This window comes from Oncorhynchus keta, chromosome 28 (genome assembly GCF_023373465.1).
Source record: "Oncorhynchus keta strain PuntledgeMale-10-30-2019 chromosome 28, Oket_V2, whole genome shotgun sequence".
In the NCBI taxonomy this organism is placed as follows: Eukaryota; Metazoa; Chordata; class Actinopteri; order Salmoniformes; family Salmonidae; genus Oncorhynchus; species Oncorhynchus keta.
Window position 1 is genome coordinate 23532368 of NC_068448.1, and position 26812 is coordinate 23559179.

General features: G+C 41.4%; 1 protein-coding gene and 1 long non-coding RNA gene across 14 annotated transcripts in view; one reads left to right on the forward strand and one right to left on the reverse strand.

The window, feature by feature from the left end:
- Positions 1–598: 598 nt before the first annotated feature.
- Positions 599–1703, reverse strand: LOC127913261 (uncharacterized). The gene is made up of 2 exons (XR_008085448.1): positions 1634–1703; positions 599–1537 (listed from the first exon to the last, which is right to left on the reverse strand). It is a non-coding gene; the product is annotated as an uncharacterized LOC127913261 (long non-coding RNA).
- A 1843-nt stretch (positions 1704–3546) lies between these two features.
- Positions 3547–26812, forward strand: part of LOC118360864 (F-box only protein 6-like) — a 62914-nt gene continuing 39648 nt past the window's right edge. The window contains exons 1-6 of one of the 13 annotated variants that reach the window (XM_035740359.2): positions 3550–4097; positions 4816–4860; positions 16381–16639; positions 16746–16863; positions 21308–21403; positions 21502–21637. In XM_035740359.2, coding sequence (XP_035596252.1) covers positions 16390–16639; positions 16746–16863; positions 21308–21403; positions 21502–21637 — 600 coding nt within the window. In that variant the 5' untranslated portion in view covers positions 3550–4097; positions 4816–4860; positions 16381–16389. Of the gene's footprint in view, positions 4098–4815; positions 4861–8793; positions 8977–9179; positions 9205–9228; positions 9467–9562; positions 10036–16380; positions 16640–16745; positions 16864–21307; positions 21404–21501; positions 21638–26812 lie in introns of those variants that run through there. The other 12 variants (XM_035740349.2, XM_035740350.2, XM_035740358.2 and 9 more) reach the window with 12 other exon arrangements.

Consider the following 26812-nt stretch of genomic DNA (forward strand, 5'->3'; position numbering starts at 1 on the left):
CCAAGGGAGTGAGTGGGCTCACTCACAATTTTGCCTAAGAACACAGCCATGAATAAAGAATGGTACCAACACATTCTCCGAGAGCAACTTCTCCCAACCATCCAGGAACAGTTTGGTGATAAACAATGCCTTTTCCAGCATGATGGAGCACCTTGCAACAAGGCAAAAGTGATAACTAAGTGGCTCGGGGAACAAAACATTGATATTTTGGGTCCATGGCCAGGAAACTCCCCAGACCTTAAACCCATTGAGAACTTGTGGTCAATCCTCAAGAGGCGGGTGGACAAACGAAAACCCACAAATTCTGACAAACTCCAAGCATTGATTATGCAAGAATGGGCTGCCATCAGTCAGGATGTGGCCCAGAAGTTAATTGACAGCATGCCAGGCCGGATTGCAGAGGTCTTGTAAAAGAAGGGTCAACACTTCAAATATTGACTCTTTGCATCAACTTCATGTAATTGTCAATGAAAGGGTTAGTAGTCTAGGTTAGACTACTGCAATGCTCTACTTTCCGGCTACCCGGATAAAGCACTAAATAAACTTCAGTTAGTGCTAAATACGGCTGCTAGAATCCTGACTAGAACCAAAAAATTTGATCATATTACTCCAGTGCTAGCCTCTCTACACTGGCTTCCTGTCAATGCAAGGGCTGATTTCAAGGTTTTACTGCTAACCTACAAAGCATTACATGGGCTTGCTCCTACCTATCTCTCTGATTTGGTCCTGCCGTACATACCTACACGTACGCTACGGTCACAAGACACAGGCCTCCTAATTGTCCCTAGAATTTTTAAGCATACAGCTGGAGGCAGGTCTTTCCTATAGAGCTCCATTTTTATGGAACGGTCTGCCTACCCATGTCAGAGACGCAAACTCGGTCTCAACCTTTAAGTCTTTACTGAAGACTCATCTCTTCAGTGGGTCATATGATTGAGTGTAGTCTGGCCCAGGAGTGGGAAGGTGAACGGAAAGGCTCTGGAGCAATGAACCGCCCTTGCTGTCTCTGCCTGGCCGGTTCCCCTCTTTCCACTGGGATTCTCTGCCTCTAACCCTGTTACAGGGGCTGAGTCACTGGCTTACTGGGGCTCTCTCATGCAGTCCCTGGAGGGGGTGCGTCACCTGAGTGGGTTGATTCACTGTTGTGGTCATCCTGTCTGGGTTGGCGCCCCCCCCCCTTGGGTTGTGCCGTGGCGGAGATCTTTGTGGGCTATAATCAGCCTTGTCTCAGGATGTTAAGTTGGTGGTTGAAGATATCCCTCTAGTGGTGTGGGGGCTGTGCTTTGGCAAAGTGGGTGGGGTTATATCCTTCCTGTTTGGCCCTGTCCGGGGGTGTCCTCGGATGGGGCCACAGTGTCTCCTGACCCCTCCTGTCTCAGCCTCCAGTATTTATGCTGCAGTAGTTTATGTGTCGGGGGGCTAGGGTCAGTTTGTTATATCTGGAGTACTTCTCCTGTCCTATTCGGTGTCCTGTGTGAATCTAAGTGTGCGTTCTCTAATTCTCTCCTTCTCTCTTTCTTTCTCTCTCTCGGAGGACCTGAGCCCTAGGACCATGCCCCAGGACTACCTGACAGGATGACTCTTTGCTGTCCCCAGTCCACCTGGCCATGCTGCTGCTCCAGTTTCAACTGACCTGAGCCCTAGGACCATGCCCCAGGACTACCTGACATGATGACTCCTTGCTGTCCCCAGTCCACCGGGCCATGCTGCTGCTCCAGTTTCAACTGTTCTGCCTTACTATTATTCGACCATGCTGGTCATTTATGAACATTTGAACATCTTGGCCATGTTCTGTTATAATGTCCACCCGGCACAGCCAGAAGAGGACTGGCCACCCCACATAGCCTGGTTCCTCTCTAGGGTTCTTCCTAGGTTTTGGCCTTTCTAGGGAGTTTTTCCTAGCCACTGTGCTTCTACACCTGCATTGCTTGCTGTTTGGGGTTTTAGGCTGGGTTTCTGTACAGCACTTTGAGATATCAGCAGATGTACGAAGGGCTATATAAATACATTTGATTTGATTTTGATTTGAAGAACAAGGAGGTCTTGAGGTTTTAGATTTCAATACTCTAAATAATACTTTTAAAATAAATTGGATTCTGAAGTATATTAAGAACCAGAACAGTATTTGGAATGTCTTCCCTAAGTATTTATTTGACTCTGTTGGTGGTTTAGAATTTTTGCTTCAATGTAATTTTGATGTTGATAAAATCCCAGTAAAATTGGCCAAATGAGTGACTATTCCTCTTTTGTTTGTTGATGTTTGTTAAATTAAAAATAAATTAAAAACGAGGGAGGAACAAATTAATTTTAAATGGACCGTACTTGCCCAGAAATTCGTGTTGTTTTCAGCCACCAGTAGCTTGCTTTATGCTGTACAGTCAATTATGTTTGCATGTCTACTTATATTTACTATATCATTTTTAATAAACATCTACTGTTTATCTACTGGGGTGGCAGCGTAGCCTAGTGGTTAGAGCGTTGGACTAGTAACCGGAAGGTTGCGAGTTCAAACCCCCGAGCTGACAAGGTACAAATCTGTCGTTCTGCCGTCATTGAAAATAAGAATATGTTCTTAACTGACTTGCCTGGTTAAATAAAGGTAACATTTTTTTTTTTTTTTTTAAATGATAGCTAGCAAATTAATTAGCTATTTAATGTTAGCCTGCCTAGCTACTTCTGAAGTAAAATGCTTTATTTGTACAATTTCCAAAAGCTAACCAAACAAAAGCATAATTACTTTTACAAGACGTGTTTGTGCATTAGTAGCAGAATTTCTAACTTATATACATTCGTTTTTACTTACACTTGTATGTTGAGGTTTTAAGTTTTGGTGGACATTTCTTAGCGGATGCACAATCATTGCGAATTGAATTATGGGGCATTTCAGGCCCCGAAGTGAACATAATTGTTCACTCGCAAACTCCATTAAAAACGAGTGCTGAGGGGCTTACGTTGCAAACTTTGACGACAAATATGTCCCCGGTGATTCCCCCAAGGGCATAACACGGAACCCAAACCGGCTGCATGCGTGCGTGCGCCATCGTGCATAAATGTATTTTGTCCGCACCAAACGTGATCACGACGCGCAGGTTAAAATATCAAAAGAAACTCTGAACCAATTATATTAATTTGGGGACAGGTCGAAAAGCATTAAAATGTTATCATAATTTAGCTAGCTAGCTTGCACTTGCTAGCTAATTTGTCCTGGAATATAAACATTGCGTTGTTATTTTACCTGAAATGCACAAGGTCCTCTACTCTGACAATTAATCCACGCATAAAATGGCCAACCGAATATTTTCTAGTCATCTCTACCCCTAGGCTTTTTCTGCTCTTGACTTTATATTACGATTGGCAACTTTCGTAAATTTGGTGCATTACTGCCACTGACCTCATTCGTCTTTCAGTCACCCATGTGGGTATAACCAATGAGCAGATGGCATGTGGGTTCCTGCTTCTATAAACCAATGAGGAGATGGGAGAGGCAGGACTTGCAGCATCGAGTCAGAAAAATAACTGTTTTCTATTTTAGTCCTTGGAAATTTAGATGCTCGTTGGTGCAAGCAATAATTGAATAACATAGATTTCAAAATGTATTTTGCCGTTGTAGTCAGCCTGTTATGAGTTTGAAACGTAGCCGTTATGTCTGGGGAAGCACAGGCGACTATGTTATTTATTTATTTTTTAGATAGAATGACTCCACAACCAACATTAAAAACGAGTGCTGAGGGGCTTATTGTTGCAAACTTCCCTAACTTGCCTGACGACAAATATGTCCGCGGGGATTCCCCCAAGGGCGTAGGTTTGAAACGTAGCCGTTTATGTCAGGGGAAACACAGTCATGTTAGGGGAGTTTGAGCCCGATGTACTATATACAGGCAAGTTCAACGTTGCGTCCTGTTTCGTTCACGGTAGTGTGAAACATAAGTAGTATACGAGTTAACTAGCGTTCTAACGTTTCACTTGTGTATTTAGTTTGACGAACCTATAACAACACAGGAGCCCTTGTATGTAGACTACACCTCTTCGTGATGGAAAGGAGAGCAAGAAATTGCCAATTACAAAGCCATTCGGACTCGAGTTTGGTCCAGGAAAACGTAAGTATGTCCAAAGTATGAGGTTTCTGTGTTTTACACTATAGCCATTACCATATATATCATTGAATATTATCTGCTGTTGGCTTGTGTGGATGTATGTATGTATGTGTTATGCAACATAGCTGACTTGAAACATTGTTAACAGTTTCAAGGCCATTGGCCTTTTTCATTATGGAAAAGTAGCATGAAGACAGGAACTGTTCAATGAGTTGGGAGGGGGGCACATTCAGAGCGGGGTGTTGCGAGAGCAAGCGGTCTTTTGTTAGATAACAGGAGCCAGGTGCGAGATAACGGTATGAGCGCATGGATGTTCTTCACAGCAACACTTACATCTATCAACAGAAGCGCCAAGAGGCGGGGACCCGCCTGAGCGCCTGCAATAGGCTGAGCAAGTTTAAACCACGCCCAGTCTCTACTGTGATAGGCCAACAGACGGGTTGGAACTGTCAATCACAGTATAAAGAATACTGTTTTACACAAGTCTTGTCAGTTCTCTGTTCTGCCCTGCGTGGTATTACAGTAATAATAGCTAAGTAATAAATGGTAAATGCAATTTTCGTATATACGGGCTGTATATACGAAAATTGCATTTACCATTTATTACTTAGCTAATAAAAAATACATAGTATACAATCGGTGACTCATTGTCATATTTATCCTGATACCAGATTTGAATTGACGCAACTCTAACAAAAGTCATATGTTCTTTGTCAAACAGATTGAAAAGGAGTCTTAGAAAACAGTACCAGAAAGTCAAAAAAAGGTAATTAATATCAACACTTATTTAGTTTTTTCTTCTTCTCCCGTCTTCAGTAAATTTAAGATAAATTGCCCTGTGCCTGTAATTCCGTTACCAAAAACCCCAGGTCGTTAAGATATTTTATAATTTGTCTCAGGAGGGAAGGTAATGAAAGTTCACATAAGTAACAATTAAGGTAGACCTGTCAATTAGACTGTTTTACTGGTAATCATTTTAGTTTAATCATTAAGTTATTTAAACTAAATTATGTTACCAAATCAGTAACAAGATTTCTGAAAAATAGTTAATGGGATTTATTCAATGGAATTTGCTACAATGGGAAATTATTGTAGTCACAAACCACATTGCACGTGCACTACGTTTTTTGATCGCCCCAATAGTAAAAACCTTATTACCTTGTTTAATGTGGCATGAACACAACCAGGCATGTTTTCATCAGATTGTAAAACGAATCACTTAAAGTAGGCTACCTGCGCATGTTGTCCACTCCAGAATATACTGAACAAAAATATAAACGCAACATGACACAATTGCAACGATTTTACTGAGTTACAGTTCATATAAGAAAATCAGTTCATTTGAAATAAGTTCATTAGGCCTTGATCTATGGATTTTACATGACTGGGCAGGGGAACAGCTACGGGTGGGCGCCAGGTGAAGAAGATCCTGGGCTGGCATGGTTACACGTGGTCTGCAGTTGAGGCCGGTTGGACCTACTGCCAAATTCTCTTAAGCAGCTGCTTTAAAAAAAAATAACAAGAATGAAAGTCTAGCCTATGCCTAGGCCAAATAAAGCAATTATTATCCAGTTCTGAAGACTGTAGACTGCTTCTATCCAGCCCATGATCTATAACCTAACTCAATATGGACCATTCCTCGTCAGACTCACTGCTCCATCATGTGCGTGCCACACACGTGTTCAATGCTTAAGCTCCTCCACCAGAAAGGAATATTAAATAAGATTTGTCTGCAATTAGCATTTGCCAATTCTTTCAACAACTATCTTTTGTCATGATTCGTCCAGTTGTAGCATTCAATTTCGTGCTATAGCCCAATGGTCATTTGTTTTATTTTTCATGAAATAAACATTTATTTGGTTTGCCAAAAGGGGGCGATACCATCTTATATCACAATGTTTTATTGGTACATAATCATGATAGGATTATTTAGCATATATCACCTATTTAGGATAAATCACCATGTAAAGAATTACATTGATATCCATAATTATGCATTTCTGAATACAAATCAGAACAGGGACCCATGAGGAAATTCAGTTTCCTCTATTCTGTTACCGGGTGTAAAGACACTTCACTTACTCTAGTTCAATAACCAAAATGGATGTTTTCAAACTCAAGGAGTCATGTCATAGCTGACACCCCATTCTTTCTGCAGACATCTTTGAGTCTTAATTCGGAACAGATATCCCACATGGAAAATAATAATGAAAAACAAATAAGAATCTTGTATGGCGCAAACAATCCTATTTAGTATCTAAGACTTAATATATTTAGCCTTATGTCAGTGTATTTGTATATGTGTCAGAGGTTGGAACCAGTTCAGGGAACAGAACATTAAAATACGTTTCAATGAACAGAAACTGAACAGGAACGAAGGTGATCCGTACTGTTCCGGAACAGACCCGTTATTTTAAAAACATGGGAAACGGTTAATAACGTTATTTTACAATCCGTTTTTTCTAGTCCCACAAAAAAACGCAACAAAGCACCAATGCAAAGCCCTCAATCTGTAACAAAAGTTATTCCAGTGTTGACCTGCAAGCTGCAAATCTTTGACAGAGCGTGTTTAGGCCCCTCCCCCCTCCGAAGGATAGGCTACTGTACTTACGTTTCAAGCGTTATTCAGAAATTTTTTTTTTTTTTTTTTACCTTTTCAATGCTATATGTATGGATACGTTGGATTTACTAACTACAAAAGGTAAGATGTGTTTTTCATTCTGGTGCTGCTCTGCACACACAAGCTTGTTAGCTCGGTAGATCTAGCTAGTTAGCTCAATGGACATTCAAAGTTTCTCCTTAGAAACCGCTCCTCCTAGGTATAATTCTGTGGACCTGATTCAGATAATGCATGTCATAACAAGATGCCCAGCGCTTCTAGACTCCTGAATCCTCTCTCCCCACCCTAAAATTTCAGTCGCATTTTGCGCTATAGGCAAGGTAGTTGTTTGTCCATCTGAACTGATGGGTAAAGTAATTTAATGAGCTAAATATAAACTTGATTTCACAGGTAAAAAAAATGAAACTGAAAGAAACGATATAAACACCTTTTTTTCCTTTTTTTTTTGAACCGGTACCAGAATGTATTTTGCTGGTTGGACGAGTGGAACGGGAAAAAAATTGTGGTTCCGTTCAAAACTAAACTAATGGAAAATAGTTCAGGTTCCAACCCCTGATGTTACTGTTAACTAGCTTAATCCTAGTAAAAATTCCCTGTCTTAGGTCAGTTAGGATCACCCCTTTTATTTTAAGAATGTGAAATGTCAGAATAATAGCAGAGTGATTTATTTCAGCTTTTATTTTTCATCACATTCCCAGTGGATCAAAATTTTACATACACTCAAGTAGCATTGCCTTTAAATTGTTTGACTTGGGTCAAAGGTTTCTGGTAGCCATCCACAAGCTTCCCACAATAAGTTGGGTGAATTTTGGCCCATTCCTCCTAACAGAGCTGGTGTAACTGAGTCAGGTTTGTAGGCCTCCTTGCTTGCACACGCTTTTTCAGTTCTGCCCACAAATTTTCTTTAGGATTGAGTGATGATGTGTTGTCCTTAAGCCATTTTGCCACAACTTTGGAAATATGCTTGGGGTCATTGTCCATTTGGAAGACCCATTTGCGACCAAGCTTTAACTTCCTGACTGATGTCTTGAGATATTGCTTCAATATATCCACATCATTTCCCTTCCCTCATGAGGCCATCTATTTTAAGTACACCAGTCCCTCTGGCAGCAAAGCACCCCCACGACATGATGCTGCCACCCCTGTGCTTCACGGTTGGGATGGTGTTCTTCTGCTTGCAAGCCCCCCCCCCCCTTTTTCCTCCAAACATAACGATGGTCATTATGGCCAAACAGTTCTATTTTTGTTTCATCAGACCAGAGGACATTTCTCCAACAAGTACCACCTTTGTCCCGATGTGCAGCTGCAAACTGTAGGCCTTTCAGGTTATGTGGCTATAGATACTTTTGTACCCGTTTCCTCCAGCATCTTCTTGGGGTCCTTTGCTGTTCTGGGATTGATTTTCACTTTTCGCACCAAAGTACGTTCATCTCTAGGAGACAGAACGTGTCTGCTTCCTGAGCGGTATGACTGCGTGGTACCATGGTGTTTATACTTGCATACTATTATTTGTACAGATGAACGTGATACCTTCAGGCATTTGCTCCCAATGATGAACCAGACTTGTGGAGGTCAACAACAACAAAAATTCTGAGGTCTTGGCTGATTTTCTCATGCTGTTAAGCAAAGAGGCACTGTGTGTGAAGGTAGGCTTTGAAATACATCCACAGGTACACCTCCAATTGACTTAACTGATGTCAGTTAGCCTATCAGAAGCTTCTAAAGCCATGACATAATTTTCTGGAATTTTCCAAGCTGTTTAAAGGCACAGTCAACTTAGTGTATGTAAACTTCTGACCCACTGGAATTGTGATAGTGAGTTATTAGTGAAATAATCTCTCTGTAAACAATTGTTGGAGAAATTACTTGTTCTGCACCAAGTAGATGCCCTAACCGACTTGCCAAAACTATCGTTTGTTAACAAGAAACTTGTGGAGTGGTTGAAAACGAGTTTTAATGACTCAAACCTAAGTGTATGTAAACTTCTGACTTCAACTGTACAGCTATGCCTTTGGTCTCCCATCCAGGATTTTAACCAAGCCCTGCTTAGCTTTGATATTTGTCACTGACTACCAATGTGCTATCATGAGAACGATTGAGTAGTCTCCACTTAATAATGAAATGGATTCACTGCTGTTATCGGAGTCATTACTCTTCCTCCCCAACTGTGTCCCTCTATCTCTTCCCCTCCTCTCCTACTACTCCTCGCGGCGGACTTTGTGACGTTGCATGTGTCAGTGGTATGCAAGCGCTTTGAAATATGTATGTGAGACCTTAGAAGGTTTAGCTGTTTGATTTTAATGCAGTACTTGCAACATTTCTGTTATGTCTAAATGTTATCCAACCATGTAAATCAGATTTTTAAATAATCTTTGCGTATTTACTGCCATAGGGATTACTGACCAGTTCCGGGTATAACATACAGGAATCTTGTTAAATTCTTCTAGATCTTATAAAATGATTTTAAGAGTTTTTGGAAAATGTTGTCAAGTAAGAAACTGAGGGAAATATGACAGAAATTATATTAACAAACTTTGCATCTGCACAGTTCTTTCATCAGTCTGTTTTTGTAAATCGTTGTGTAAATTGTTAAAAGTAGTCCTTTGTTAAACTCTGAAATCATTGTTTTGCTTGGCATACATTTTAAGTGAAAGATCTGAGTCAAGACAGAATGTCTAGGAAGAGACGTTCTAATCATGTCTGTCAACTTGTCTGTACAGAAGCGGCAAGATGGTGGACTGAACACAATCTGGTAGGTAATAACCTCCAATCTGGATAACAACACCAAACAAATCATAAGACTAGAGAAATGTATTGACAAATATTATGAAAACGAGCAACACCCAAACATGACAGAATAAGACAGGAAATCTATTTCAAAATGAAAACGTGACTCTTCTACAGACAGACAATTTTAATATTTTCACCACCGGGAATGGTAAAGGTCGAAACCGACATGTTAAAATCAATAAATGATAAACTGGATATATTTGAACAAGTCAGTAAGGATATAAAAGAGTTGAAGGCAAGCCTCGAGATGAGTGACGAAAAAGCTGCAACATTGTAGAAAGACACAAACGAGCTCAAAGGGACAGTAAGATTGAAACCGAAGTTAATGAATTTAAAAAGGCAAACACCGTTCTGAGAGAAGCCTTACTTGACATAAAGACTATGTCCATGACAGAGAACCTGGTACTTACAGGTATCCAAGAGAAAGAAGTTCCTGAATCTGTAGTTTGAGTTCCTCCTTACAGCGCTTCAGATTCCACGGGAAGCCATCGACAAAATCCAACTCGAATGTGTACACCGCTTCGGGCAGAGGTATGAACACCCATTTGTTGTCAAATTTGCTTTCTTTAAAGATAAAATAATGGTTAAAAGCCTGGGTAAAAGACTTGCTGGCATGAAAATAGGCATGAAGGACCAGTTACCAAAGTAAATTGTAGAGCGGGTAAAGTTCTATATCCAATTTTCAAGGAATACAGATTGAAAGGGAAACGCGTAGCTCTCGTTGTCATTAAACTGTATATTGATAACCAGTTGTTCAGAGACACAGACTACTCCATGGCTATTTTAAAAATTTAAGTTCTCATAGAGGAGGCAAATAAGGAGCAAACAGAAAAGCTATATTTTTTTATCTTCAAATTTAACTAATTGGAACACAAAAGTACTAATTCAACATGGTGGAGAAACTCATTAAACAGAAGGCACAGAAAGGAAATAGTTGCATATACCAGAACCAATGTATTGCTGTGAGCAGGGGTTGTGAGAGCTTTCAACTTTGCTCAGATGTGGGATATACATTTTATGATGAATGATACACGTTTATTTATTGTCCTAACGTGGTGGAACAGTGTTTAAAATATATTTTATTTATTGTCCTGTCATGGGGATTTAAAAATAATTTATGATCCTATATTGATGGACTAGTCCACAATCTAATACCCTAGACACCCATCTGAATGACCCAAATACTAAGGAGAAGTCCCTAACTGTTTTATGGGCCTGCTGTAAGCGGCCTGTATGCAGCCATAATGCAGTCAGAGACCTAGAGCAGCACCGCCCCCTCATGATTCTGACTCTGCTTGGCAGGGTTGGTCCTGCAAAGCCCCCTGAAGGGAGAGCATAATATACAAGGAAATTCTTAAAGCTGCTAATGAGAACCTTGACGAACTTGTACCTAGCCGGTGGGGATTCTGGTTGGGTGCCCCCACCCGGCCAGTGGCAGTGCTGGCAACACTAGCTGCAGTAAGCTGCAGTAACCCATGGGGGGGGGTCACACTCAGACATTCAGAGAAGGGGCAAATTGTGGCACAAAATCAAAGGTCTGGCTGCACAGAGATGCTTGGTAATATGGTCACTACGGAGGACCATCTTGTGGGTGTTTCAGGGTAAGGGAGGAAATCTGACCTCCATCTAGGATGTGACGACAATTTTAAAAAATCTCCTTTTTATTTGTTGGGGCACAGCTTTGCAGGCCTTCTCACACCGCTGAAACTGTATATGCATTTGTAAATCAATACCTTTTATTGAGGTGGGCTCTGGGATGGTGCAACAGTTGAGAATCTGAGTCTTTGGTTGTTGTGGGGGAAAGGGGTTGAGTGTGTTAGTATTATACAACTGTTGCGAGGGAGTAAAAGGTGTTGGGGACAATATAGGACGATTCACAATAATTGTTTGCTAAAATAATAATTGCTTGCCATAATGTAATTTTGGTAATGGCGAGACTAGTGAGGTAAAAATTGTTTGCATAAATTGCCTACATTACTACAAATGTTAATAACTAATTATGGAAAATAAGAAACAGGATGTAATATATTTAAAGGCTATATATAATTCAAATCGAGGTGAGGGCAATGGAAATGCATTTGGCGGTTGATCTGCTTCTGTTCTATGGATGGCACTGTGTGCTCTTTTCGATGGATCCCGGTCTCTCCAGGGCTATGGGATCCGGGGGGTTGGGGGTGGGCTGCCGGACATTGGGATGACAACCCAACTCGGGATGAGGAAGGATTTTAGTGGTGGAATAGTGGGAACCAATAGGAGGTTTGCTTATCAGCAATGCAAATATCATGGTACAGCTATATAGACACTCAAACATCATGTTACTTTTTTTAATGGTATGTTTACAAACATGTATAGATAAATATCATTTAAACGTGTCTTATGTTAAGTGATGGAGTGAGTATAGCCAGTTATAATTGTAATGGCTTAGCAGATAATAAGAAAATACTATCAATATTTACCTGGCTAAAAGAGAAGGAATATACTATTGTTTACAGGGAACTCAACAATTTTAGATTCAGTTTTGTGGAAAAACGACTGGTGGAGAAAAATATATTTATCCCATTGGCAAAGAAATTCAAAAGGGGTGATATTAATTAACAGTAATTTTGATCCAAATGTGCAAATTGTCCAAACAGATCAAGGTAGATGGATTATTTTAAATATGTTATTGGACAATAAACAGATATGGCTTATTAACCTATACGGTCCAAATAATGATGATGATCCAAGCTTCTTTGAAGATAAGGTTGAAGTCGGAAGTTTACATACACTTGGGTTGGAGTCATTAACTAATTTTTCAACCACGCTACAAATTTCTTGTTAACACTACTGTGTGCTTGACACAAGTCATTTTTCCAACAATTGTTTACAGACAGATTATTTCATGTTTAATTCACAGTAGCACAATTCCAGTGGGTCAGAAGTTTACATACACTAAATTGACTGTGCCTTTAACATCTTTGGGCTAGGGGGTGGTATTTTCACGTCCGGATGAAAAGCGTGCCCAAAGTAAACTGCCTGTTTCTCAGGCCCAGAAGCTGTGATATGCATATGATTGGTAGATTTAGATAGAAAACACTAAAGTTTCTAAAACTGTTAAAATCATGTATGTGAGTATAACAGAACTTATTTGGCAGGCGAAACCCCGAGGATAAACCATCCAGGATTTTTTTTGTTGGAGATGACTGTTTTCAATTGGCTTTCTATGAGATACTAGATTTGAGGCATCTGGTTGCAGTTCCTATAGCTTCCACTAGATGCCAACAGTCTTTAGAAATTAGTTAATGTTTTTCCTTTGAGAAAGGAAGAAGGAGCCCTTTCCTTTCTGGGAGTCGAGCCAAGTGGACTGTTTTGTTTGGGACGCGCGACCTGAAGCTCGCTCAACTTTCATTTTATCTGCTATTGAACACAGTTTATCCAGTCTTAAATCGTATCGATTATTTACGTTTTAAAATACCTGACGTTGGATAAGGAAAGTTTGGACCAAGTTTACAGATAACATATTAGATCATTTGTAGTCATGTTGGGGGAGTTGGAACCGGTGCTTTTCTGAATCAAACGCGCCAAATAAACTGACATTTTGGGGATATAATGATGGAATTAATCGAACAAAATGACCATTTGTGATGTTTCTGGGACATATTGGAGTGCCAACAGAAGATCTTCAAAGGTAAGGCATGAATTATATTGTTATTTCTGAGTTTTGTCGCGCCTGGCGGGTTGAAATATGATTGTCATGTGTTGGTATGATGGGGTGCTGTCTTCACATAATAGCATGGTTTGCTTTCGCCGTAAAGCCTTTTTTAAATCTGACACGGTGGCTGGATTAAGAAGTTAAGCTTCATTTTGGTGTATTGCACTTGTGATTCTGAAAGTTAAATAATTTAATTTGAATTTGGTGCTCTGCCATTTCACCGGATGATGTCAAATCGATCGCGCTAACGGGATTTGATCCATAAGACGTTTTAAACAGCATGGAAAATTCCAGAAAATGTCATGGCTCTAGAAGCTTCTGACAGGCTAATTGACATAATTTGAGCTAATTGACACAACCTGTGGATGTATTTCATGGCCTACTTTAAAACTCAGTGCCTCTTTGTGACATCATGGGATCTTCAAAAGAAATCAGCCAAGACTTCAGAAAAATAGTAGACGACCTCTACAAGTCTGGTTCATCCTTGGGAGCAATGTCTAAATGCCTGAAGGTACCACGTTCATCTGTACGAACAATAGTACGCAAGTATAAACATCATGGGACCACGCAGCCGTCATACCGCTCAGGAAGGAGACATGTTCTTTCTCCTCGAGATGAATGTACATTGGTGCGAAAAGTGCAAATCGATCCCAGAACAACAGTAAAGGACCTTGTGAAGATGCTGGAGGAAACGAGTACAAAAGTATCTACATCCACAGTAAAACGAGTCCTATATCGACATAACCTGAAAGGCCGCTCAGCAAGGAAGAAGCCACTGCTCCAAAACCGCCATTAAAAAAGCCAGACTACTGTTTGCAACTGCACATCTGGACAAAGATCGTACTTTTTGGAGAAATGTCTTCTGGTCTGATGAAACAAAAATAGAACTGTTAGGCCGTAATGACCATTTATGTTTGGTGGAAAAAGGGGGAGACCACACCATCCCAATCGTGAAGCACGGGGGTCTCAGCCTCATGTTGTGGGGGTGCTTTGCTCAGGAGGGACTGGTGTACTTCACAAAATAGATGGCCTCATGAGGAAGGAAAATGATGTGGATATATTGAAGCAATATTTTAAGACATCAGTCAGGAAGTTAAAGCTTGGTCACAAATGGGTCTTCCAAATGGACAGTGACCCAAAGCATACTTCCAAAGTTGTGGCAAAATGGCTTAAGGACAACAAAGTCAAGGTATTGGTTTGGCCTTCACAAAGCCCTGACCTCTATCATTTAGAGAATTTGTGAGCAGAACTGAAAAAGCGTGTGCGAGCAAGGAGGCTACCCAAAACGTTTGACCCAAGTCAAACAATTTAAAGGCAATGCTACCGAATACTAATTGAGTGTATGTAAACTTCTGACCCACTGGGAATGTGATGAAAGCTGAACTAAATCATTCTCTCTACTATTATTCTGACATTTCACGTTTTTAAAATAAAGGGATGATCCTAACTGACCTAAGACTGGGAATCTTTACTAGGATTAAGTGTCAGGAATTCTAAAACTGAGTTTAAATGTATTTGGCTAAGATGCATGTAAACGGCAAGCAACATTAGTCTATTATGGTGGGGGATTTTAATACGGTTTTAAATACCTCTGGGGACCATAAAGGAAATCACACTACAAACTATCACCCTCAGGCACTTAAGGAAATCATGAATGTAATGGATATATTGGAATTGGTGGAGATATGGAGTCTTAAATACCCTGACCTAGTGAGATCTACTTGGCGGAGGCTTAATCGAGCTAGTCGTCTTGATTACTTTGTCATTCTCTCTGGCACCAAAAGTTAGTGTTGATAGGGGACAGAATGCAGTTGGATTATATATACACTGCTCAAAAAAATAAAGGGAACACTAAAATAACACATCCTAGATCTGAATGAATGAAATATTCTTATTAAATACTTTTTTCATTACATAGTTGAATGTGCTAAAAACAAAATCACACAAATTATCAATGAAAATCAAATTTATCAACCCATGGATGTCTGGATTTGGAGTCACAATCAAAACTAAAGTGGAAAACCACACTACAGGCTGATCCAACTTTGATGTAATGTCCTTAAAACAAGTCAAAATGAGTCTCAGTAGTGTGCGTGGCCTCCACGTGTCTGTATGACCTCCCTACAACGCCTGGGCATGCTACTGATGAGGTGGCAGATGGTCTCCTGAGGGATCTCCTCCCAGACCTGGACTAAAGCATCCGCCAACTCCTGGACTGTCTGTGGTGCAACGTGGCGTTGGTGGATGGAGCGAGGCATGATGTCCCAGATGTGCTCAATTGGATTCAGGTCTGGGGAACGGGCGGGCCAGTCCATAGCATCAATGCCTTCCTCTTGCAGGAACTGCTGACACTCCAGCCACATGAGGTCTAGCATTTTCTGACCGTTTGAGCAGACACATGCACATTTGTGGCCTGCTGGAGGTCATTTTGCAGGGCTCTGGCAGTGCTCCTCCTTGCACAAAGGCGGAGGTAGCGGTCCTGCTGCTGGGTTGTTGCCTTCCTACGGCCTCCTCCACGTCTCCTGATGTACTGGCCTGTCTCCTGGTAGCGCCTCCATGCTCTGGACATTACGCTGACAGACACAGCAAACCTTCTTGCCACAGCTCGCATTGATGTTTCATCCTGGATGAGCTGCATTACCTGAGCCACTTGTGTGGGTTGTCGACTCCGTCTCATGCTTCCACTAGAGTGAAAGCACCGCCAGCATTCAAAAGTGACCAAAACATCAGCCAGGAAGCATAGGAAGTGGCCTGTGTTCCCCACCTGCAGAACCACTCCTTTATTGGGGGTGTCTTGCTAATTGCCTATACTTTCCACATGTTGTCTATACCATTTGCACAACAGCATGTGAAATGTATTGTCATTCAGTGTTGCTTCCTAAGTGGACAGTTTGATTTCACAGAAATGTGTTTGACTTGGAGTTACATTGTGTTGTTTAAGTGTTCCCTTTTTTAGCAGTGTATTTCCCAAAAAAGGTATGGGGGATTGGAAATGATGTAGACAATTACATTGATGGAAGCAACAATCGTTCTGCAATATTAAAGCTGATCCACCCCTTAAGATTAAAAAAACAACTTGTTGCTAGAGCTATCATCATCCTAACATAGAGCTAACATCATATTCTAAACTGTACATCGTTTGTCTAAAGTCTCTCATGTCAATGAAAACTGATGTTCTTGTTCAGTTCACAGGCATGCTACCTGTGCTCCCTCTTGATGTCCTGGAGGAGATGCTCCTAAATGTCCCTCCACAGCAGGTGGTGTGTGTCTGTCGACTTGTGTGTCGTGAGTGGAAAGAAGTGGTGGACAGTGATTCTCTTTGGAGAGAGAGATGCCGAAGAGAAGGATACCAGACATATGTGACTAAACTACCTAAAGACTGGCGCTTGTTTTACTTCTTGTGTAAGAAGAGACGTAATCTTCTCAAGAACCCCAGAGCAGATGGTAGGAGTCAAAACAACAATGTCTAAATTCTCTGTTGGTGTATGGGGGTCCTGTTATTAACCACAGAACCCACATTTCAAATCCCTCCCTTACTATTTTTCTCCAGATAAATTCAAGGGCTGGCAAATTATGGAGAATGGAGGGGATAAATGGAAAATAGAGTCAGTGGAAGAAGTGCCGCTTCCTGACAACACTGTCCAAAAGTACTTTGCGACTTCTTACTCGTGAGTATACTACTATACCATTTTAGTTTTTCAGTGAGAGAATATCACTTGGTCCCACTTCGTTTCACATCGACATTGGTGTTGACTTATTTTCCAGCTCTTCAAATACATTTGGATGATAACACCTAATAATGCCTATCATTGGCAATGACCTTGCTGTCTAGTTTACATTGACTTGAGAAAGTTTTCACACCCCTTCAATTTTTCTACGTTTTGCTGTTACAAGGTTGGATTTAAAATTAATTGAGTTGTCCATTTTTGTCAACAATGTACATAAATAAAGAACATGCATACATCCAGTCCCAGTCAAAAGTTTGGACACACCTACAAGGGTTTTTCTTTATTTGTACTATTTTCTACATTGTAGAATAATAAAGGACATCAGAACTATGAAATAACACATGGAATAATGTAGTAACCAAAAAAGTGTTAAACAAATCAAAATATATTTTGGTTTCTTTCAAAGTAGCCACCCTTTGCCTTGATGACAGCTTTGCACACGCTTGGCATTCTCTCAAACAGCTTCATGGGGAATGCTTTTCCAACCGTCTTGAAGGAGTTCCCACATGCTGAGCACTTGCTGGCTGCTTTTCCTTCACTCTGCGGTCCAGAGGTCAGGTGATTGTGGAGTCCAGGTCATCTGATGCAGCACTCATCACGCTCCTTAGTCAAATAGTCCTTACACAGGCTGGAGGTGTGTTTTTGGACATTGTCCTGTTGAAAAACAAATAATAGTCTCACTAAGCGAAACCAGATGGGATAGCGTATCACTGCAGAATGCTGTGGTAGCCATGCTGGTTAAGAGTGCCTTGAATTCTAAATAAATCACATTTACATTACATTTAAGTCATTTAGCAGACGCTCTTATCCAGAGCGACTTACAAATTGGTGCATTCACCTTATGACATCCAGTGGAACAGCCACTTTACAATAGTGCATCTAAATCTTTTAGGGGGGGGGGGTGAGAAGGATTACTTATCCTATCCTAGGTATTCCTTAAAGAGGTGGGAGTGTCACCAATAAAAGCACCACCACAACACCTGCTTCATGGTGGGAACCACACATGCAGAGTTCATCAGTTGACTCAAATTTGGGCTAGTCAAACCAAAGGACACATTTTCACTGGTCTAATGTCCATTGCTCGTGTTTCTTGGCCCAAGCAAATCTCTTTTTGTAGTGGTTTCTTTGCAGCAATTCGACCATGAAGTTCTGATTCACAGTCTCCTCTGCATCAGAGGTAACTCTGGGTCTTCCTTTCTTGTGACGGTCCTCATGAGAGTGGTTTTATCACAGCGATTGATGTTTTTTGCGACTGCACTAGAAGAAACTTTGAACGTTTTTTAACATTTCCGGATTGACTGACAGTCATTTCTTAAAGTAATGATGGACTGTCGTTTCTGTTTGCTTATTTGAGCTGTGCCTGCCATAATATGTACTTGGTCTTTTACCAAATAGGGCTGTCTTCTGTATACCACCCCCAACTTGTCACAACACAACTGATTGGCTCAAACGCAGTAAGAAGGAAATAAATCACACAAATTAACTTATGAAGGCACATGCATGAAATGAAATGCATTTTCAGGTGACTACCTCATGAATCTGGTTGAGAGAATGTCTTGACAGCTTTGCACACTTGGCAAAGGGTGTCTACTTTGAAGAATCTCATAAAATATATTTAGATATGTTTAACCAGTGTTTCCATATGTGTTATTTCATAGTTATTATGTCTTACATAGAAAAGAGTAAAAATTAAGAAAAACCTTGGAATGAGTAGGTGTCCAAACTTTTGACTGGTACTTATAGTGGCAAACCAGGGGGTTTTATCTAGACGTTTACACAGATCAGGCCCCGACACTAGTGTGGTACTTCAGTTTCAAGTGTTTTTTTTTGTTTGATTTAAAACAATAAAGAATAATACACACAGGTCTCCTCCAGGAGACCTTTTCTGGGTTACCTCCTTCTGGAATCCAGGGAATGCTGTCTCCTCTGGGGTAGAACACCTAGCCCCTCGGTTCTACGTCTATCCGGTAGTAACCTCTTACTACCTCCAACCCTCCCGTGTGCTGTCTTCCTGGCAACATTATGGACACTGTACGGCTGTTGAACAATCAGCTCCAATTTAGTCCTGGCCGGAGGACCTGTCAACCTGGCACGTCCAGCAGAGGGAACCACCGCTGCGGGATACAGGCTCTGTCACCAGGCCTTGAAGTGTCTCCCCTCGGTGGCTTGTCCGCGGTACGCCCCCTTAGCCCTGCCGGGGAGACTCCCTTCTCGATAGGGCATCCGCGTTCTCATGCTTCTCCCCTGACAGTGCACAACAGAAAAAGGGAAGCATTGAAGTTGCAAGAACCACCTGGTGACTCGATCGTTTGTGGCCTTTCCCCTGGCCATCCAGACCAGGGGAGGATGGTCTATGGCCAGGGTGAAGTAGGTGCCCAACAGGTAATACTTAGGAGTGTCTAGCTCCCACTTCACAGCTATTTTGCGACAATCAAGTATGTATTTTCTCAGGCTATCAACTTCCGGCTTATGTACATGGGGTGTTCCTCCCCATCATCGCAAACTCTGGACCATTACACCGGATCATTGCAGCTAGCTAGCTGCAACCTGAGTGGCTACTGCTGGCCAACGCCTCTGTCTCGAAGCAAGCACCAGTTAGTCTTGAGCTAGGCCCATCTCCCGGCTAGCTGAAGAGGTCTACCAGCTAATTCTTGGGCTACAATACCTCTATTTCCAATTGGCCTGGACCCTTTATTGCCGACAAGGAGCCCCGCCAATCCATCATGACTGGTCTGCTGTTGTAATCGTCCGAGGGTGTTTCAACAGGCTTTCCCGTTTCGAAATACCATCTGCTAGCCCTGGCCCGCTAGCTTTCTGAATCGCGGTGTCTCCAGCTCACCCAGCGTAGTAGAGGCTACCGAACAGCTCCCTGACTCACCTATTGCTGCTCATTGGACCCTATGATCATTTGGCTACACATGCCTCTCCCTAATGTCAATATGCCTTGTCTACTTCTGTTTAGGTTAGTTCTAGTTTTATTTCACTGTAGAGCCCCCAGCCCCACCCAACATGCCTTAGGTCTTTTGTCCATCCCCGCACACATGAGACCTCACCTAGCTTAACTGGTGCCTCCAGAGACAACTGCTCATTGTCACTCAATGCCTAGGTGTACCTCCACTGTACTCACATCCTGCCATACCCTTGTTTGTACATTATGCCCTGAATCTATTCTACCACGCCCAGAAATCATTTTATTCTCTGGTCCCAACGCACTAGACGACCAGTTCTTATAGCCTTTAGCACTACCCTTATCCTACTCCTCCTCTGGTAATGTAGAGGTTCACCCAGGCCCTGTAGCCTCCAGCACCACACATATTCCTAGTCACCTAGTCGCTCTCATTTGTTGACTTCTGTAATGTAAAAGCCTTGGTTTCATGCATGTTAACATCAGAAGCCTCCTCCCTAAGTTTGTATTATTCTTTGCTTTAGCACACTCCGCCAACCCTGATGTCCTGGCCGTGTCTGAATCCTGGCTTAGGAAGGCCACAAAATTCTTAAATTTCCATCCCCAACTACAACATTTTCCAACATGATAGAACTGGCGGAGTTGCAATCTACTGCAGAGAGAGCCTACAGAGTTCTGTCATACTATCCAGGTCCGTGCCCAAACAATTCAAGCTTCTACTTCTAAAAACCCACCTTTCCAGAAATAAGTCTCTCACCGTTGCCACTTGTTATAGACCCACTGGCTCCAGGTCGTCTAAGTCTTTCCAAGGTAAAGCCCCGCCTTATCTCAGCTCACTGGTCACCATAGCAACACCCACCCATAGCACACGCTCCAGCAGGTATATTTCACTGGTCATCCCCAAAATCCAAACCTGCTTTGGCCGCCTTTACTTCCAGTTCTCTGCTGCCAATGACTGGAACGAATTGCAAAAATCACTGAAGCTGGAGACTTATCTCCCTCTCTAACTTTAAGCATCAGCTGTCAGAGCAGCTTACCGATCACTGTACCTGTAAATGGCACACCCAACTACCTCCTCCCATATTGTTATTAATTTGTGTTTTTGCTATTTTGCACCCCAGTATCTCTACTTGCACATCTATCACTAATGCTAAATTGTAATTATTTTGCCTTTTATTTCCTTAACTCCCTAATCTTACTATAGTTGCACAAACTGTACATATATTTTTCTATTGTGTTATTGACTGTACATTTGTTTATCCCATGTAACTGTCACACTGCTTTGCTTTATCTTGGCCAGGTTGCAGTTGTAAATGAGAACTTGTTCTCAACTGGCCTACCTGGTGAAATTAAAAAAATAAGAATAAAAATGGCCTCCTAGATATGATGCATTGAATTGAAATGGCTTTCAGGCTGCTTACTATCAACCTTGGTAAATGTGTTGTCTGTGTGTGTCGTCTTGTCTTTGGTTCATCTCAGGACCTGCAGGAAGTCTCAGCTGATTGACTTGGAGAAAGAGGGTTACAGGCCTTCTTTCATGGATGACTTTCAACCCGACATCATTATATCTGACTGGTGAGAGGAATATTAGAATTTTGTCATTCAGTGTCTGCTACTCTATACTTGTCAGAGGAATAGTTCTGTACAACTTGTACATTTGTGTGTCATATCAGGTATGCTCCACGCTGGGACTGTGGCTCTGAATATGAGATCTGTGTTGAGTTGCTAAATCGTAAGAAGAAGCCAATTAAGAAGTTTAGTCCAGATACTGTTGTCTTTCAACAGTGGAATGATCAGAAATGGAATCAGGTAAAACCTTCAGACTAAGATAATTCTCCATATACATGGGTCTGTAAATAGCTCAGTACACAATCAACAATGTGATTTCTCCTTGTCTTGTGCATTGGACATTTTCAGTGATTGCATTGCACTAAAAAAATGCACACTAAACATTTGAAAGTTAAATAGTGCAGATAAAAAATAGGCTAAATAAAGTTGTGTGTATCACACAAGTGAGTACACCCCTCACATTGTAAATGTTTGAGTATATCTTCTTGTGACAACACTGAAGAAATGACACTTTGCTACAATGTAAAGTAGTGAGTGTACAGCTTGTATAACAGTGTAAGTTTGCTGTCCCCTCAAAATAACTCAAAACACAGCCATTAATGTCTAAACCGTTGGCAACAAAAGTGAGTACACCCCAAAGTGAAAATGTCCAAATTGGGTCCAAAGTGTCAATATTTTGTGTGGCCACCATCATTTTCCAGCACTGCCTTAACCCACTTGGGCATGGAGTTCACCAGAGCTTCACAGGTTGCCACTGGAGTCCTCTTCCACTCCTCCATGACGACCTCATGGAGCTGGTGGATGTTAGACCTTGCACTCCTCCACCTTCCGTTTGAGGATGCCCCACAGATGCTCAATAGGATTTAGGTCTGGAGACATGCTTGGCCAGTCCATCACCTTTACCCTCAGCTTCTTTAGCAAGGCAGTGGTCGTCTTGGGAGGTGTGTTTGGGGTCGTTATCATGTTGGAATATTGCCCTGCGGCCCAGTTTCCGAAGGGAGGGGGATCATGCTCTGCTTCAGTATGTCACAGTACATGTTGGCACTCATGGTTCCCTCAATGAACTGCAGCTCCCCAATGCCGGCAGCACTCATGCAGCCCCAGACCATGACACTCCCACCACCATGCTTGACTGTAGGCAAGACGTACTTGTCTTTGTACTCCTCACCTGGTTGCCGCCACACACGCTTGACACCATCTGAACCAAATAAGTTTATCTTGGTCTCATCAGACCACAGGACATGGTTCCAGTAATCCATGTCCTTAGTCTGCTTGTCTTCAGCAAACTGTTTGCGGGCTTTCTTGTGCATCATCTTCTTCTGGGACGACAGCCATGCAGACCAATTTGATGCAGTGTACGGCGTATGGTCTGAGCACTAACAGGCTGACCCCCCCCCACCCCTTCAACCTCTGCAGCAATGCTGGCAGCACTCATACGTCTATTTCCAAAAGACAACCTCTGGATATGACGCTAAGCACGTTCACCCAAATTCTTTGGTCGACCATGGCGAGGCCTGTTCTGAGTGGAACCTGTCCAGTTAAACCGCTGTATGGTCTTGGCCACTGTGCTGCAGCTCAGTTTTAGGGTCTTAGCAATCTTCGAATAGCCCAGGCCATCTTTATGTAGAGCAACAATTCTTTTTTTTTTCAGATCCTCAAGGTTATTTTCCATGTGGTGCCATGTTGAACTTCCAGTGACCAGTCAGTATGAGGGAGTGTGAGAGCGATGACACCAAATTTAACACACCTGCTCCCCATTCACACCTGAGACCTTGTAACACTAACAAGTCACATGACACCGGGGAGGGAAAATGGCTAATTGGGCCCAATTTGGACATTTTCACTTAGGGGTGTACTCACTTTTGTGGCCAGCGGTTTAGACATTAATGGCTGTGAGCAAATTTACACTTATACAAGCTGTACACTCACTACTTTACATTGTAGAAAAGTGTAATTTCTTCAGTGTTGTCACATGAAAATATATACTCAAATATTTACAAAAATGTGAGGGGTGTACTCACTTTTGTGATATACTGTACATACATACAACAACTTTTTTTTTTACCTTGTTTTTATCTACACTATTTAACTTTAAATGTTTAGTGTGCACATTTATTTAGTGCAATGCAATCACTGAGAATGTCTAATGCACAAGACAAGGAGAAATCACATTGATTTTGTACTCAGCTATTTACAGACCCATGTATATGGAGAATTATCTTAGTGTGTATGTGTATATATGCACATGCATACACACTTTTTGTTGGACAAGGTTTTTCTTTTACTATTTTCTACATTGTAGAATAATAGTTTTCATGTCTTTGGCATCATTAAACTGAAGATTAAACTTTATTATTTATTATTATTATTATTATGTGATTAAACTACTTAATCACGTAACTGTAATTAACTAGGAAGTCGGGGCACCAAGGAAAATATTCAGATTACAAAATTATAATTTTCCTAATATAACTTTCAGATATTTTAATATCTGATCACTTAGTCTTCTGATTAATGACTTATTATTTACCTCGCTTTAGTCTCATTCCAAACATCGTAAATTGTTGGTTATCTGCACGAACCCAGTCTTCAGTGAGTCATCCATACATCAATTGTCTTAAAATAATTTATTTACTAATTAAGTACTCACAGAAATGCATCACACAAACAAAGTAGATATGGTTCCAAAGAAATGACAGAGGAATGTGCCCCAGTGGGCTAAACCGGCATGGCGGCTTGTTAGACGAAAGGGGAGTGGGGGTCAACTGAGATGAGACACTACAAAGTTGATAATTATAACAATTGAAATGCTAATCCTCTGCACATGAACGCTCACTCATTCAGGAATAATTGCAATCAATACATATATATTTACGCTCAGTGTGTCGTCGTGATCTCTGTTGAAAAGTTAATTTCTGTTGGAGAGTTTGTCCACCCTCTCTCTCTGTCATGGTTAGGATGGATAGTTCAGAGTGACATTTATTAATGTTATAGAATAGATGTTTCGGCGGTTGTTGGTCTTCGCGTTCAATGATACCGAATTCCTAGCTGTAGACTAGTAATTAATATCAAAGACTTGTTCTTATTATATCGATAGTCTAAGAGTTTAACCACGTGGGATGGTTAAAAGATACAGCAATCTACTTAAACCTTATTTCCTTCTATGATAGAGGTACTGGTCTCGTCTCAACATTAGCCCGCTCATAATTGAGGTAAGCTCGGTCTGGTGATAGAAAACCCAGGTGGGGGTTTTATTCTGGACATAGAAAAAGGCTGTCTCATGTTGCCAGGTCCTGTCTGTACCCCTGGGGGCGTCCCAATGACTTAGTGAAACTTTTTAGGGAATTGGAGTTTTCTTCATGAAACGTCATGAAAAGTCCAAAACCACATTACACAATTTCACAAACAGTATCACTCATTCATCTTATACAACAATTAGATGTAAGCCTCATAACTGAGGCTATTGTATAAACAGCGTTATGGCAATGTGGCCGTATTGTCTCCCATGAGTTTCACAAAATTATACCAAACGAACCAGTTTGTAGCTGGATTCTTCACCGATCTTTTATACCTTCTCCAGAACATAAATGTCGTTCCGTTCTCCAGTTCTGAGGTGGAAGAAATTCCTTTGTTCTCTCTATGAAACTCACTCTCTTTCTATACTGTCTGGCCATGAGGCAGGATCTTCTCTAGGAATTTACGATATCTCTGGCCACAGCAGCCCTGGGTGTGGGAGACAGAGGTAGGGGGATGGTGCTTAGAAAAGGGCTGGTGCGGAGGGGGGTAATAGTGCAGAGGGAGGGGGAAATAGTGCTCGCTGTACCCAAAGAGGGCAACTTCATGATAAGGTGAAGACATTAAAACTATGAACTGGCACATGGAATAATGTGGTAAACAGAAAAAGTGTTAACTTCTTGCGTCGAGCAAACCCAGGTCCGGTATCATGACTACAGCCTCAATTCCATTACCATAACGCAACGTTAACTATTCATGAAAATCGCAAATGAAATGAAATCAATATGCTAGCTCTCATGCTTAGCCTTTTGTTAACAACACTGTCATCTCAGATTTTCAAAAATATGCTTCTCTACCATAGCAAACTAGCATTTAGCATTTAGCATTAGCATTTAGCGTTAGCATTAGCAGGCAACATTTTCACAAAAACCAGCAAAAACATTCAATAAATAATTTACCTTTGAAGAACTTCGGATGTTTTCAATGAGGAGACTCTCAGTTAGATAGCAAATGTTCAGTTTTTCCTGAAAGATCTTTTGTGCAGGAGAAATCGGTCTGTTTGGTGCGTCACGTTTGGCTACCAAAAAAACCCGAAAATTCAGTTATCCAAACGCCAAACTTTTTTCCAAATTAACTCCATAATATCGACTGAAACATGGCAAACGTTGTTTAGAACCAATCCTCAAGGTGTTTTTCACATATCTCTTCAATGATGTATCGTTCCTGGAAGTATGCGTCTCCTTCTGTATCGCATGGTAAAATGATTGCCACTGGGAATTACGCAACAATTTAGACAAAGGACACCGGACGGCCCCCTGGCAAATGTAGTCTCTTATGGCCAATCTTCCAATGATATGCCTACAAATACGTCACAATGCTGCAGACATCTTGGACGAACGGCAGAGCGCATAAGCTCGTTCACAGCATATTCACAGCCATATAAGGAGACGATAGTAAAACAGAGCGTCAAAAATCCTGCTCATTTCCTGTTTGAAGTTTCATCCTGGTTTCGCCTGTAAGATCAGTTCTGGGGCACTCACAGATAATATCTTTGCAGTTTTGAAAACGTCAGAGTGTTTTCTTTCCAAAGTTGGCAATTATATGCATAGTCGAGCATCTTTTCGTGACAAAATATTGCGCTTAAAACGGGCACGTTTTTTTATCCAATAATGACATAGCGCCCCCATAGGTTGAAGAGGTTTTAAACAAATCAATATGTTTAAGATTTTTCAAAGTAGCCACCCTTTGCCTTGATGACAGCTCTGTACACTCTTGGCATTCTCACAACCAGCTTCACCTGGAATGCTTTTCCAACAGTCTTGAAGTAGTTCCCACATATGCTGAGCACTTGTTGGCTGCTTTTCCTTCACTCTGCGGTCCAACTCATTCCAAACCATCTCATTTGGGTTGAGGTAAGGTGATTTGTGGAGGCCAGATCATCTGATGCATCACTCTCCTTGGTCAAACAGCCCTTACACAGCCTGGAGGTGCGTTGTGGTCATTGTCCTTTTGAAAAACAAATGATAGTCCCACTAAGCGCAAACCAGATGGGATGGCAATCACTGTAGATTGCTGTGGTAGCCATGCTGGTTCAGTGTGCCATGAATTCTAAATAAATCACTGAGTGTCACTAGCAAAGCACCATCACACTTCCTCCTCCATGCTTCACGGTGAGGACTA